The sequence below is a fragment of the Ruditapes philippinarum genome, unplaced genomic scaffold, assembly GCF_026571515.1.
Source record: "Ruditapes philippinarum isolate M1 unplaced genomic scaffold, ASM2657151v2 ctg1131_1_1_1_1, whole genome shotgun sequence".
NCBI lineage: Eukaryota > Metazoa > Mollusca > Bivalvia > Venerida > Veneridae > Ruditapes > Ruditapes philippinarum.
The window spans coordinates 48,194-64,230 of NW_026862073.1; the positions used below are offsets into that span (position 1 = coordinate 48,194).

The 16,037-nt window shown below is 33.0% G+C and overlaps 1 protein-coding gene across 1 annotated transcript in view; it reads right to left on the minus strand.

The window, feature by feature from the left end:
- Window positions 1-16,037, minus strand: part of LOC132717855 (trifunctional enzyme subunit alpha, mitochondrial-like) — a 22,199-nt gene continuing 6,162 nt past the window's right edge. The window contains exons 3-22 of the mRNA XM_060701430.1: window positions 15,743-15,810; window positions 15,022-15,155; window positions 14,343-14,481; window positions 12,343-12,462; window positions 11,751-11,853; window positions 11,225-11,294; window positions 10,814-10,869; window positions 9,763-9,881; window positions 9,302-9,358; window positions 8,814-8,923; window positions 7,990-8,160; window positions 7,290-7,425; window positions 6,520-6,606; window positions 5,683-5,770; window positions 5,281-5,402; window positions 4,592-4,787; window positions 4,125-4,236; window positions 3,412-3,502; window positions 3,088-3,142; window positions 1-946 (exon numbers count right to left, since the gene is read on the minus strand). Coding sequence (XP_060557413.1) covers window positions 798-946; window positions 3,088-3,142; window positions 3,412-3,502; window positions 4,125-4,236; window positions 4,592-4,787; window positions 5,281-5,402; window positions 5,683-5,770; window positions 6,520-6,606; window positions 7,290-7,425; window positions 7,990-8,160; window positions 8,814-8,923; window positions 9,302-9,358; window positions 9,763-9,881; window positions 10,814-10,869; window positions 11,225-11,294; window positions 11,751-11,853; window positions 12,343-12,462; window positions 14,343-14,481; window positions 15,022-15,155; window positions 15,743-15,810 — 2,183 coding nt within the window. The 3' untranslated portion in view covers window positions 1-797. The remainder of the gene's footprint in view (window positions 947-3,087; window positions 3,143-3,411; window positions 3,503-4,124; window positions 4,237-4,591; window positions 4,788-5,280; window positions 5,403-5,682; window positions 5,771-6,519; window positions 6,607-7,289; window positions 7,426-7,989; window positions 8,161-8,813; window positions 8,924-9,301; window positions 9,359-9,762; window positions 9,882-10,813; window positions 10,870-11,224; window positions 11,295-11,750; window positions 11,854-12,342; window positions 12,463-14,342; window positions 14,482-15,021; window positions 15,156-15,742; window positions 15,811-16,037) is intronic.

Genomic DNA, 16,037 nt, shown 5'->3' on the forward strand with positions numbered 1-16,037 from the left:
TAGATTTCAAAATCTATTTTCATAATATAAAATAATTTAAATCAATATTTTCTTACAGAGTTTCATAATCAATAACAATCATGACACTAAATTAAAGCCTTTCTATAAATGTAAATTCCAAATACCAGTGCATGGATGTACATCTATCATCACTGATTCCCATTTAAGAAAAAATCCTATAAAATGTAAGGGTCATTCATTTTATTTCCGAAAGATTCACTTGAAAATAAGACACAAGTGTTTAGCTATCAAACAAAAAATATACATGTACAATGGTGAAGCATATAGATTACAGAAATTGTGACATCATGAAAGATTCTCACGTTTGTTGTCTTGAGAAATAACACATACACTGAACTGTTTTATTACTTTGAATGATAAGGCAGTATAGAAAATAAAAGTATGCCAAATGTAACAAATCGTCTGACATGTAAACTCACATTATTAAATGCTCTTCACATGAAACTTTCCGTTTGCTCACAGTACATGTATACATACATTGACGTTTTCTTTGTTGAAGTCAAACAGATCGGCAGAAAGAGACTAATATAATCATTTAACTAGCACATATAAAGACAAACTATTTCCTCCACAAAATCACATACAATTTCTTATATCTCTTACAAGACTCTCTATATATAAACAAGAACAGAAAAATGTCAATTTGATCACAGAAATAAACTGGTTATAAATTTGGTCCAGTTTTTGGCTCCCATCTCCTTTAACACTTTCCTACACATCTTTATATAATAAATTTGTAAATCTTAACCTTATCAAATTTAACACAATGTGGTTTATCAGTTTTTATGGAACTTTTTGCTTGAATCGTTGGCATGGTCCAACAACAACTGACATGGTTTGAATTCATCTCCATACCACTGCTGGAATTTCAACATTCTATCTACAAGCTGACGTGCACCGTGTAAATCTATGTATCGGAAAGGTCCTGAAACATAATACAAAATAATTATATCAACAAGAGCAATCAGTAATCACATGTGTTGCCTCATGATGGCCAATTTCATGTTGGGACAAATTTTGTGACAGACCGACAGTGCACAACTAGACTTGGTACTGATCATTCCTGTAAAGTTTGGATAAAATTGCACCAGTAGTTTATGAGGAGTAGTCCGGACAAGCTTTTGCGTATCTGGCAACACACAGAAAAAAACACCTTTTTATCAAAGGGCCATAACTCGGCCAAAAATCATTCAACCAGAAAACATGTGCAATATGCACAAAGACTTGAGCTACAGATCAATCCTGTAAAGTTTCATTTAAATTGCATTAGTGGTATAAGAGAAGTAGTCCGGACAAACTTTAAAAATAAAAATTATTAAAGGGCCATAACATAAGAATTTTTTTTAAGTTTTTACTATATACATATAAGGAAAACCAATGACCCCTAGGGCGGGCCGATTTTGACCCCTGGGCTATAATTTGAACAATCTGGGTAGAGGTCTACCAGACAATGCCTTATGCAAAATATCTAAGCTCTAGGCCTTTTGGGTCTTTACAAGAAGGTGTTTTTAAGTTTTTACTATATGTACATATAGCGAAAATCAATGACCCCGGGGCGGGGCCAATTTTGACCCAAGGGCTATAATTTTAACAATCTTGGTAAGGGTCTACCAGATGATGCCTTATGCAAAATATCTAAGCTCTAAGCCTTTTGGGTTTTTACAAGAAGGTATTTTAAGTTTTTACTATATGTACATAGTGAAAATCAATGACCCCCGGGGTGGGGCCAATTTTGACCCCAGGGCTATAATTTGAACACTCTTGTTAGAGGTCTACCAGACAATGCCTTATGCAAAATATCTAAGCTCTAGGCCTTTTGGGTCTTTACAAGAAGATTTTTAAAATTTATTCTTATAATTCCTTTTGGTTGCCATGGCAACCAGATTTCTGCATGGAATGAAATTCTTTGAACAACTTTGGAAGCCCTTCACCCAAGGAACAATCCTGCCAAGTTTGGTTGAAATTGGACTAGTGGTTTTTCACAAGAAGATTTTTTAAGTTCACTATATAATCTATATAACACACACACAAACACACACACACACACAGGTGAATCGCTATATGCCACCGCCTCGCAGATGCTGCGGTGGCATAAAAACACCTTTTTATCAAAGGGCCATAACTCGACCAAAAATCATTCAACCGGAAAACCCATGCAATATGCGCAAGGACTTGAGCTACAGATCAATCCTGTAAAGTTTCATTGAAATTGCATTAGTGGTATAAGAGAAGTAGTCCGGACAAACTTTAAAATTAAAAATTATTAAAGGGCCATAACTCTGACAAAAATCATTGAACGGGAAAATGCTGACAATATGCACAACTAGACTTGGTACTGATCATTCCTGTAAAGTTTGGATTAAATTGCACCAGTAGTTTATGAGGAGTAGTCCGGACAAGTTTTGTGACGGACGGATGGACATACGGACGACGGAGAAGTGATCCCTATATGTCGCCACTACTCCGTAGAGGCGACACAATAACAAATCATTACAAAGTCATCAAATTGAGGGTTTGGTGCAAAAGAGCTGTAACTCATGTTACACAGTGAAGGAGTTACATCCGTTTTGCACCGATCCATTAAAATATTCTTTAATACTGGTCAGTAAAACAAATGAAGAGACTGTGAGTAACAAGCAAGTTTATGAAGTGATAAAACCCTCGATCAAAAAATTAATACAGTCTTGAGCACAGCACTTTTTTACATAAATCACTGCAGTGTTTTGATACACATTCATTTCAGATTTCCTTGGTTAATAAGGAATCTGTGTCAACAGATATTTTTCTGTATTTGCTATCAAGGGCTATCATATGTCTCCTATAAGAGAAAGTGCATGTGTGCCACTATGGCTGTAAACAGGTACAACAATTCAAACAAGACTAACATACTTGTTGATGGATGAACATCTACAGCAACAAAATGCTGCATTAATCATCAAATTTATATAAAATGAACTATTTTGATTTTTTTCCGTCAGGCATCCAGGCAGATTAACAATATAGAGTGAGCTGATAAATATACAGGGAATATAATATTGCATTTATGAAGACATTATTGTGTGTTACCTCCAAGGAATGGTGGGAAACCAAGTCCAAATACTGCACCAATATCACCTTCCAACTGCAATACAGAACAATATAGTAGACTTCATTTCAAATCGTATGTTATCAACATTACAAGGTATGTGCTCCAGTTCTATTTTCATAGCAATAAATGTAAAATTTTGTTGTCTTATTTTTTTCAATGAAGTTTTTGAAAATTGTGTGAATCCAAATAAAATCTTCTTATACATCTGACGAGAATTAAGGTATAATTCTTTTTGGAATAAATTTTAAAATGTGTAAATCAAGCAATATACATTATAAACATCTGGTATATAAAAAACTTACAGGATTTTCTAAGATGCCTTCTTGTAAGCACATTACAGCTTCATTAATAAATCTAGAGGCTAATCTGAACTGGATATCTTCATCTGTCACACTGTACATAAAGTAACAATTACAATATTACATTTCAATTTTGACCAACATCAGGCTCTTTGTTCACAAGGTATGAATGTCTTGATCAGGAGGAAAAAAACTTGGTTGTTACATTTTTGGATGTTAGATCTTATATATGTACGCATGTTTTTAGTTTTGTTGGATTTAATTCACATCAACACAGTAAAGGTGATATGGCAACTTTCCAGCTTTACTGTACAGAAAGAAATTTGGTATCCCTTCGCGCATTATATCAGGCACCCAAGTAGAACCATAGACCTTCCGTAAGCTAGCTGGATAGCTTCCTAACATGACAGAATCCAAACTGCCTGACAGGATTCAAACCCAGTGGTGAAGGAGTCAGCAACCTTAACCACTGGGCCACACATATTTTGTTAGAAACATTCTGTTGGCTTGTTACATTCATGTCCATTTTCAACAGAGACAGTCACATTCTTTGAGATATAAAAATAGCCTGACTGTACAGCCCTTTTATTTGTTATAGCATATTTCCACAGTTATTGCTTTACATCCTTTAACGACAAACACCCCATTGTGTATCAATTACAAAACAAATAATATAAAATCCATTTATAAAAGCAAATAAAATTATTAATACTGACGTTTCTTTTGGTGTTAATCTGTATTTCTCAAGGATCTGCTTAGCTTGATCATTCTCTGGTTTTGCCTTACTTCCCTTTTCATAAATATAAACACCTTTCCCAGACTTACGACCTGTAATAATATACATCTTTATATTTTGCACATAACATTATTATATGTTTCCAACTTACTCATTAGCTAATAAATAGTATAGTTTTGGTACAGTAAAATGTCTCTATTAAGACTTCTTTTGGTGGTCTTATCAATCCAGTTTTCAAAACCCATGTAGTACAGTTATCAATATTTTTTGTCTTCACTTTTAATTAAATACAGTATGATGGAAACATTGTAAAACTAAATGCCTGAAAATTTCCAAAGTAACTCAATATTATATGTTTACTAACATTCCTTTTCAGACAATATTAACATATTTAATTATATACAAATAAAACTGGTTATCAAATAAACTGTTGTTCAGTAAAGTTACCTAGATATCCGGCATTGACCATATCTATAAGGACGTTGATATTACCACCACCAAATCTTGGACCGAAAGCCTTGCCGAGGTCCTCGGCCACATGAGCTGCTACATCTATGCCCACCTCATCTGCCAATGTAGCTACACCAACAGGCCAACCAAACTCCCTTGTCAATGAGTCTAACTTTGTTGGGGATACTCCTTCCTATTTTAATATAAAAATTCTTGGCTTAAGTTGCTTACTTCAACATTCACATTTCAAATTCTTTATATTGTCACTAAATTTCATTGATATTTTTAACCTCATCATCTTACAAAATGGACCTAATAGGTGTGGTATATTAACAAACAAAATTGACTTTGAATGAATTTTAAAAAAGTCTTTTCAACTTCAGACATTATGATGTACTTTAATTTCTATTCAGAATCATTATTTAATTTTGTCTGGTTGAGTTGCACAAACAATGTACATGCCATACAGTCATTTTTCTGCCTTACTCATAAGGTGACCCTCTGTGCTTTATTTCAGGCACAAGCAGATAATAAAGTAGAATCATTGACCTATAATCTAGCTGTTTAGATTTATCACAAGAAATAATCCGAAAATAAAGGTGGAATTCAATAACGGGCAAGTAAACTGAAGTTAGAACTTCCTCTATTTCATATCAATCATTATAATTGTAGAAGAACATTTCTACCTGTAGACATCTAACAGCTTCTGATAGTGTTGGAGCAAGTATTCTGGTGGTATAGAACCCTGGACCATCCTTCACTACAATCACAACCTTTCCTTGTTTCAACCCAACAGCCACTGCTGAAGCTGTTAAATAACAATAACAACAATAATACATGATAGATACAACAGCATATATAGTTATAGTAATACACAGCTTTCAAAACTCATTCTCTTAAAAATCTTAAAATATTTAAACATTAAAGATTCAAAACAGTCAGACATCACAACACTAACATACCTCAGGAATTTCTATTATCACAATACACATAATCAATATCAATGAAATGATGTAATAGACTTTACCTTACAAAAACAACTTTTTTGCCGCACATATGTGAATTATGTATTATAAATAAAAACAAACCAGCTGTGTCCTTGGACGTCTTGTCTGTAGTAATAATCTCCAATAACTGCATTTTGTCAACTGGTGAGAAATAGTGCATACCAATAAACTGTAACAAAAATACATCATCATATTTAAACAAAAGCAACCAAAACAAACAAACTAATGATGATTCCTCTGTTCAGAAAATGCTGGATTTAGAAGAGGGCAAGCATCATACTTAAAAGAAAGCTTAAAGAAGGTTTAAACAGTGAAAATTTGTAATTTTTTAATAATAGATAATGCAGAGAAAAACTTCCACATTAATTTGGTAGAGGGAGCAAAGTAACTTTCTGGGGGTGGGAGTAAAGCATAATAAATATCACTATAAATATATTTTCCCTATTTTTTCATGATGTTAAATTATTTGAATTGTTTTTATTATTGATTTAAAGTATTTGGTTGATGATATGAACAAGCATTCAAAGTGCTACCTAAATTATTGGGTTTGTTGTTGTTTTTCAATATTATTTATCTTTAACAAGTATCACTATAAATATAACTTCCCTTGTTTTTCATAATGATATCTGATATGTTTTTTTATCATTGATTATAAGTATTTGGTTGATGATATGCACATGCATTCAAAGCGCTATCAAAATTATTAAGTTGGTAGTTTTTATTGTTAAATATCTTTTAGTAGGTGGTATACATGAAGTATTACAAAAGTAACAGTGAGTGTAATAACAGACATATAATGACCACAATAATCACCATGACTAAAATTTCACTTCAAGTAACTGTAACTTCAATTCTAGCCAGTGACAATAAGCTCACAGATTTTAGCAAATGATTTGATTATGTGAGAAATATCCGTACCTTTTCCGGTCTAATGCTGGCTTCAGCAATTTGTGTAATTGGCAATGCAGAGGTGTTTGAAGCAAATATACAGTGTTCTGGGATTTTCTGAAAACAAATATTGACTTCAAAATAATACATGCAACTTTGTACCAAACTCTCTTAAACCAAAATCATTACAGGTTCCTAAAATAAAAGTAAATAAAGAAATAAAATGAAAGTAATAAACAAAATTTTTAAGAAAATTTGTGTCCATTACAACTTATGATAAAAGACTCATTAAGTTTTGAAATAATAAATAACAATTACATCTTGCAATATTTGAACTTCAACTAACATTAATGTGGATTGGTCTACAATTGGCACACTTTCTGTTAAAATTTCAAATATTGACAAAAACTATAGAAACGTATAACTTGGATATTCTTTAAAGAGTTGTTTGCAAAAAAAAAGTTGATAAAGTTCTAAGTGATTTATAATGACCATTTATCTGATGAATAATAATATTTTGTTCTAGATCATTTTATTATCTGCTATATAAATATGTAATGTTGGATAATCTCACACTTGCCAACAACTTCCATGTTTAATTCTTTCATGGTTTGTTGTTATGTCTAATACTAAATACTGTTATGTCTAATACTAAATACTATCAATGTAATTATTCATTGTATAACAGATTCTCCATAATAGACCAATTCACCTTCAGTAAGTGGCTATGGAATTTTTCAAGTTCAAATTTGTTTTTCCCAGTACCATCAAAATAAAATAATAAATTTTGTAATATTTACCTGTTCTACTTCCTTAACTACTTTATGTTTAAGTTTCAGATCTTCAAATACAGCTTCAACTATGATATCACATTTTTTAAAATGCTCATATGATGTTGTGGGATCCAAATGAGTTAATATTGTGTCCTTCTCAAAACTAGAAAAACAAAGAGTAAAAACAACTCTTAGCAAACTTACTGCATCTATTTCATTTAAGAACAAAACTATGCTCAACCTTAACATCTGTAAAATGGGTGATACAGATGGTGGCCAGAAGGAGACATCAGTTGTATTGTGAAATAAATCACAACATAACCGTTAAGTCTGAAGATAATATAGCTATTATTCTGGTCCTTCTGTTTCATTGATTCCAGCACTTATAAGTGTTGAAAATTGAGTACCGCTAAAGGTCATGCTAGGGGGATGTTGCACTTTTTCATTATCCCTCATGTACAGATTCAATCAAACTGAGTCTGCAATTTTCATGTTATTTTGCTGATTTTAATACTTCTGAGGGATCACTTTTTTTCAAGACATTTGTAGTATCAGAGCATTTATCTTTTAATACTCTGTGCATTTTGTACATTGACCAAAATATGACACTTCCTGTTTCAATATAAATGCATAACCAAACATAAAACAAAGGGTTCAGAAATCCGAAAGATTAAAATCATAATGTGATGAGCAGTTGAGGGAAGCACTAAGAGAGCAGGTAGAATACCTAGTAATTTTTTTCCTCTTAACTTTAGTATCAAGTCCCTTAGTGACCTGGTCCTCTCCTCTGGCGAGGCCAGCCTGTGTGACATCCTTAAGAATTACGTCTATTCCTTTATCTATAGAAACCTGGGCAATACCTGCCCCCATCAGACCAGCTCCTAACATTCCCAGGGTCCTGAAATGAAAATAATAAAACACGTGTTAATTATCTTGGTCAAGTTATTACTAAATTCATAAAACTATAACAAAATACCTTGTACTTGAAAACATTGATTCATCAATATACCTTATGTCTTGTGGATATAATGTAATGTAAGTGTTATTTTACAGCAAATATGTTCAAATGCCTGAATCTAAGTTATGAGTAATCCAGTATTGCAGCAAGTAACTGAATAATTTGTTAAAAATTAAAAACACCATAAATATGTGCATTTTCTGAACTGAAATTAACGTATCACATAGTAAAATCTGTGCTCTACAATCTCTAAAAGTATACTGTTCTACAGATGAATGCTCTTTATTTATGATCAATTCAACAAGTTGATTTTCCTCATTTTGGACATATCTTGATCCACCAGACCTAACCAGCTTTCCTGCGTAACTAACTTCTAGTATATTACCAATTAATTACCAATTTCTCCACAAATGACTGATAACTGAATCAGCATCAAGAGACAAATGACTATTAGACTTATGTCCAGGAACTATTGCCATACTGGGTTGTGAACAGAAGTAAATAGTAAAATCTGTTGAAAAAATTGTTGTTTTAAACAAATAATAATGCATTTCTCTTGTTAAATAAGGACCACTTCTGTGTGTCTTACTTACTTGACTTCGCGTTCAGGTTTACCAAACCTGTTTTTCTTACACGCTGTCTGTCCGTTGAACAATCCAATCAATGCTTTACATTCAGATGTCATAGCTAGCTCTCCAAATGCCTAAAACATCAAAATTTTCATGATAGCAATCATTGGAATTTTCTTTCTTACATAATATGTATATACATTGTATATATAAAATATCTTGAAAATCAAGCAAAACTTGATGATGTTGTTCTATTATATTTTTAACTCTTACCACACTTATTATCTTATATGGACTTGTCAATCTTTCAATCAGAATAAGACCTTGCATCATTTTTAGGGGAAATTTCTAAATATGTACTGACTGAATAGCAAACTGTTCAGGAAATGATCAGACAGCAGGCACAGATGTGTCAGCACTGGCTGCATAGGCAGAATCTGTTATTGCCAACTGGGTAGGGTTACAAGATTACATGTATGTTACAGATTTGGACAACAATGTTACAATCTTACCTTTGCTTCTGCAGCATATCCTTTTTCAGCACCTTCCACTGCACCAGTTTTGGCCACCTATAATATTAAACAGAAACTTAGACAAATACCAGAGATTGAAAATGGAACATTATTACATAAACACAGTATACTGCATTCCTACAAACTTTAGAAGATACAATATTTTAGGTTTTTTCATAAGGATGATATAATTTTCTTATAGTTTACCAGAAAAATAAAATTTTGTCAATTTCAAATGGCTTTGTTTTTAAAACCATAGTGTCTGGTTAATTTAAATAGTCCAGCTAAAAATGACATCAATATATTAAAAATGTCCTGGGTTTTTCATGCATTTTACTCATGAGGCAGGTTTTTATCACTGGAAAATTCACCTACCTCAAGTATGCTACATAGTCCTAGAGAAGTTTCAGAATGTATGAGCAAACTTAATTACTTTAAAAGAACAGCAGTGATATACTTGCCTCAATAATTTTCAATGGTGCAGGGTATTTGCCTTTTGTTTGTTGCATGACTTTCTTTTTAACTCCAGTCTCCCAAAACACATCTCCAATTTTCATACTGGCAAATTTATCAATATATTCTGGAAAACAATCATTTTCATTTAAGTCTTTCAATGTAATATTTGTATTTACTTTGTAAATTTTACAATTCTTTAACAATCTTTCTAAATCAAATTTCATTCACAACCTCATCAAATGTTTCTTTTAATTTTTTATTATATTGTTGGATTTAAAGTCGCACCAAATTGAAAAGGTCAATTTTTTTTTTTTGCTGGGTTTTTTCGCCGAACCAACATAGGACAGGTGAGATGATATGGCGACTTTCCAGCTTTCCTGGTGGAGGAAGACCTCAGGTGCCCTTCTGTACATTATTTCAGGCACCAACAGGCACCTGAGAACAACCACTGACATTCCATATGCTAGCTGGATAGCTTCCTCATATGAAAGACTCTAAAGTCCCTGTAGGGATTCAAACCCACAGCCGTGAGGAGCAAGTGGTTTGAAGTCAATGGCCATAACCATTTGGCCACAGTTGCCCCTATGAAAAGACCAAATTGTGACTTTCAAGCATAACTGGTGTAGGAAGACCTTTGATATCATATCACACTAAAGCAGGCAACAGAGTACCACCATCGATCTTTTATAAGCTGGTTGGTTAGCTTCCTAACATAAAAGAATCCAAAGTCATTTAGCAGGGTGTGGTGAGAGGCAAGTGATTTGAAGTAAGCACCCTTAAAACCTTATGTAGCTTGAACCTAAAGTGAATAGCCTTTGCCACCAATATATAGAGCTAAGCCAGCCTGCATATATCTATGCAGTCTGATCACTCTTTACTGTTGGCTGACTTATTTTAAATTTTCTCATAATTATACCCAAAATTGATAATGGACTGTTCCAAAACATAAAACTGGACAAGTCCATTAACAAAATTCAGCAGGTAATAGGTTTATAGTAGCAAATAAATTAATAACATTTTTTTCAAATTGTAGCAAAGAAAGCAAAAAGACCTTACTATTTAACCCCTTTTTCTCTCTTTTTGGCTTTTTCACTGTACCATCAGCTAATCCTCTGAAATGATTTAATCAACGAATCAAATACTAGTCTACTACTGTACAATTGTTTATCACACTTCCATAAAAAGATAAAGCATAAACAGATTTTAGGCTCGACTTCTGTCATTCCAAGATTTAAAATCTCTTTAGATATTAATTATATCATAAATAATGCGAAGTCTGGCCAGATTCTATACTGTTGGTAGCTTACTTCTAGTATTTTATTATTGAAATCCCTTTAAATTTGAATGGAGTATTCCAAAGTCAAAGCATGGTAAATAGGATTCAACCATTACACAAATTTAGCAGGTTAAGTGACATCATATTTTTCATTATCTGAATCATATTAAGATATTTGAACATGATCTTACTTTGCTGTGAGGATTGCAACTCTCTCCAATTCTTGCAGGGTATTTTCATCTGCACTCTTCAATCCAACACCTTCAATAGGAACAATCAATATTCTTAAACTATAAAAATTGTTTAATATTACAGCACTGTGCATCATTTTTAAAGTTCTATTTTGGTTAATTAACAAAATTCTTTTTTACATGGTTTAAGAATAAATATAACAGTACTATCACTGTGCATCATTTTAAATGTTATATTTTGATTAAGCAAACGCTTTTTTACATGGTATTTTCAGCAAATCTATTGTTACATTTCATTTACTAACATCTCTGATGGCACTAAGTCCTTCATTTCATCAATATTCATTTCATATGCAAATGTTTTGTATATAGTGTTGTAAGTAGATACACTAAATTAATGATAATATCAAATCTTTTACCTCAAAACAGTACCAATTTTTGAAAATGTTTAAGCTAAAATAAGCAGTGTATATACATAACCAATGATAATGCTGTCATTTTCTACATAACAAAGAAGATGCCTTACCGATAGGTTCCACAACCATGTCAACAAGTCCAATCTTCTTCCCTCTCTTTGCATCATAAGATTTTCCAGTCAGCATCATTGGCATTGCTGTTTGAAATGGCAGCTGAAAATAATCCAGTTACCAGCATATATTATATCATAAGATTTTTTTTTACAATTGTATAAATTTAGCCTAGAAATAAGCAGTTTTTCTGGCAAATTTGCTTCATACATGTAACATATATACAATGGATAGAACATTTTGATGCCAAAATATTTTTTTCTGTAACTTTACTTAGATCAATAGCATGTTGGTTTGTTATATATATATATATTTCAATTGCACAGATCATTACATGTCACATGGTATAAGCACTGTGAAAATACTTCAAAGGTCAAATTCATTTAGGGGTCCACATTATATCAAAATGAAACAAACATTCAGACATATGCTGTGCAGAGGTATTTCATGTCCCATGTAAGTTACCCAAACAGACAGGCAGGTAAAAACCAACACTTTTGATCGTATATTGGCATAAAAATCTTATATGTGTAAATTTACACTTGATATAATTGACTGATGGGTAGGACAAAGAAATGTTAATCTTGTTACCAGTTTAAGTAGCCTCTGAGTGCCTCCAGCACCAGGCAGTAACCCTAGCATAACTTCTGGACAGCTCATTGATGTCTTCTTATTGTTCACTGCTATCCTGTAGTGGCACGCTAAGGCAGTCTAAAACACAAATTATATGCTCTTTATTACAATCTTCTATTATAAAACATTATCTGTCTACAATCTATAATAACCACACATTTGTAGGATGATTTAGTTCGAGTATGTTCTCGATTTTGAAATTAGTAAAATACAATAGTTAAATACAGAGATGTAAAGATGCATCAAAAGAGAATTGTGTAAATGAGTATTATAATAATAATGACAATAATTTTCTTTTTTTCTTTTTAAAAGCACATGTAAAAGAACAGTACATGTATATGATTAAGCTACTGTTAAAACAGATAACATTGTTTCACAAAGCTGGTTCCATAATTTCATCAGAGCAATTAAAATGGACAAATAACAAACTGATAACAAGAGCACCGCTAGGCGGAGCATTATATGCCCGAAAGTGGTTTTTTTTTAGTAAGGATGAAGCATTTGTAAGACATGGGAATTCGCTGTTCATCCTATAAAATTTTACAGCTGTAGGTTGATTAATACTTAAGTTATTAATAATGACCTTAACCTTTGACCTTGTGACCCCTAAATCAATAGGGGTCTTCTACCTTATATGGACAATCATCCTAAGAAGTTTGAATATTGTGGGCCAATTGGAACTTTAATTATGCTCTAGAAACTGTTTTCAGTATTAAGGTAAAAGTGACTTTGACCTTTGACCTTGTGACCCCAAAATCAATAGGGGTCTTCTACCCAATATGGACAATCATCCTATGAAGTTTGAATATTGTGGGCCAAATGGAACTTACGTTATGCTCCGGAAACTGTTTTTGGTTTTAAGGTAATTGTGACCTTGACCTTTGACCTAGTGACCCCAAAATCAATAGGGGGTCTTTTGCCCAATATGGACAATCATCCTATGAAGTTTGAATATTGTGGGCCAAATGGAACTTAAGTTATGCTCCAGAAACTGTGTTCAGTTTAAAGGATATAGTGACCTTGACCCATGACCTTTTGACCCCAAAATCAATAGGGGTCTTCTACCTAATATGGACAATCATCCTATGAAGTTTGAACACTGTGGGCCAAATGGAACTTAAGTTATGCTCCGGAAACTGTTTCCAGTATCAAGGTAATAGTGACCTTGACCTTTGACCTTGTGACCCCAAAATCAATAGGGGTCTTCTACCCAATATGGACAATCATCCTATGAAGTTTGAACATTGTGGGTCAATTGGAACTTAAGTTATGCTCCGGAAACTGTTTTCAGTATCAAGGTAATAGTGACCTTGTGACCCCAAAATCAATAGGGGTCTTTTGCCCAATATGGACAATCATCCTATGAAGTTTGAACATTGTGGGTCGAATGGAACTTAAGTTATGCTCCGGAAACTGTTTTCAGTTTTAAGGTCATAGTGACCTTGACCTTTGACCTTTTGACCCCAAAATCAATAGGGGTCTTCTACCCACTATGGACAATCATCCTATGAAGTTTGAACATTGTGGGTCAATTGGAACTTAAGTTATGCTCCGGAAACTGTTTTCAGTATCAAGGTAATAGCGACCTTGACCTTTGACCTTGTGACCCCAAAATCAATAGGGGTCTTCTACCTTATATGGACAATCATCCTATGAAGTTTGAACATTGTAGGTCGAATGGAACTTAAGTAATGCTCCGGAAACTGTTTTTAGTTTTAAGGTCATAGTGACCTTGACCTTTGACCTTTTGACCCCAAAATCAATAGGGGTCTTCTACCCAATATGGACAATCATCCTATGAAGTTTGAACATTGTGGGCCAAAAGGAACTTAAGTTATGCTCCGGAAACCAAATTGCTAACGGACGGACGGACGTACGGACGGACAGACAGACGGACGCCAGGGGGTATAACATAATATGCCCTTTCGGGCATATAAAAAGAATAATATAAAGTATACCTCAAGCCCTCCACCAAGAGCAGTTCCCATTATAGCTGCTACCACTGGTGTTTTGAGAGCCTCTATCTCATTAAACATATCCTGACCATTCTTTGACAGTTCTGTAGCTTCAGCTGCTGACTTGCAGGCATTTATCATACTGTTTTACAAGAATATAAACAGTTAATGTATGGCTGACTACACAGTACAGGTTACTAACTACTGTACTTAAATATATACTAGCTAAATCGTTTCTGTTCAATGCCTACAGTGAGATTTTAACTCACAGCAGTGAGGGTTAACTGAATTGCGGACAGCCATCCTTATCTTCTCTGACATACATTAACACTATGTAGCTACACCTTTTACTATCAAAACATACTATATACATGTATATAATCATAATTTTTTTCCATTTATCTGAATATTTCTAATATCCAGGCAATACTGTGCCTTAGAAGTTTTTAAACATTGAAAGTGTGGTCCACTAGTGTCCTATTTCCATTTGTATGTAATTTGAACCATTTGCTTTAAAACCAAACCATATTACTGGTAATACTGGCTAATACAACATAAAAGCATAGACATTTACCTCTATATGTTTTTAAACATATTAAGATGTAAATGACTCAACCACTGAAAACCAGACACAACTGTTTAATGCACTTCATATACTTTAATTAGATTTATGACTACTTACTTGATATCTGCCCCTGCTATGAAACAGTCAGGTTTGCCAGAAATGATGACAATGCCCTTCACATCTGAGGAATTAGATATTTCTTTATATACCTCCTTAAACTCATCCATAGTTCCTCGAGATAATGTGTTTACCTATACATAATAATAATAATACAACTTATTTGTAAGATAGCATAAAATTTGTTCCATGCCTGCATGACTGTAAACTATTTTGACCTCTTGAGGATTCCAATGCATATTTCAAAACAATATTTGACAGTTTAATCCTGTTTTTGGAAAATTATTCGACAATAATAAAGTGTTATAGCTTCACCAACATTGAATGTAAATAGTCATAAAACAACAACAGATATTTGATACAACTAAATACACATGTAGGTAGAATCACAAATTTTCTTTACGCTTGCAGGGCTTTTTCAATTTATAATGGGAAAAGGCCCTCTACATAAATTGGGAAATATTATTCAACATTTTGGGAAACTAGACAACTTTTTTTAAAGTTGAAAATCTACCATCAACATGACTTAAAATTTTTTTTTAACATGTGTATGACCATATCACCAGTCACTTCTTTTAAGCAACAGATCAGAACAGTTTAATAACTCTCTTTAAAACAATCATGTTCATGCAAATTTTCAATATTCCAAGCAAGATTTCAATCCACAGGGTATATGATGTAATGACATTTAATTATCATTTGTGATAATTTTACAGCATACCTTAGCATCTTTCTCATCAAATTTGACCACTGCAATACCATCCTCAACCTTGTAGTTGAGATATTTGCCTAAAATAATGTAAAACAATATTAGCAAGTGCCAAACTAACTGTGAGCACATAGTTTGATGACATTTCACTTTGTTACTTGTAAAACAAGAGCACAACATGCAGTGTTTACATTTTCCTGTTAAGGACAATGACTATCAATAATCAATTTTGACAAAAAACTAACTAAGTTAAAATGGGAAATGAAAACTCAACAATCATAAAAGCTCCCCATTTTCTTCATACCAG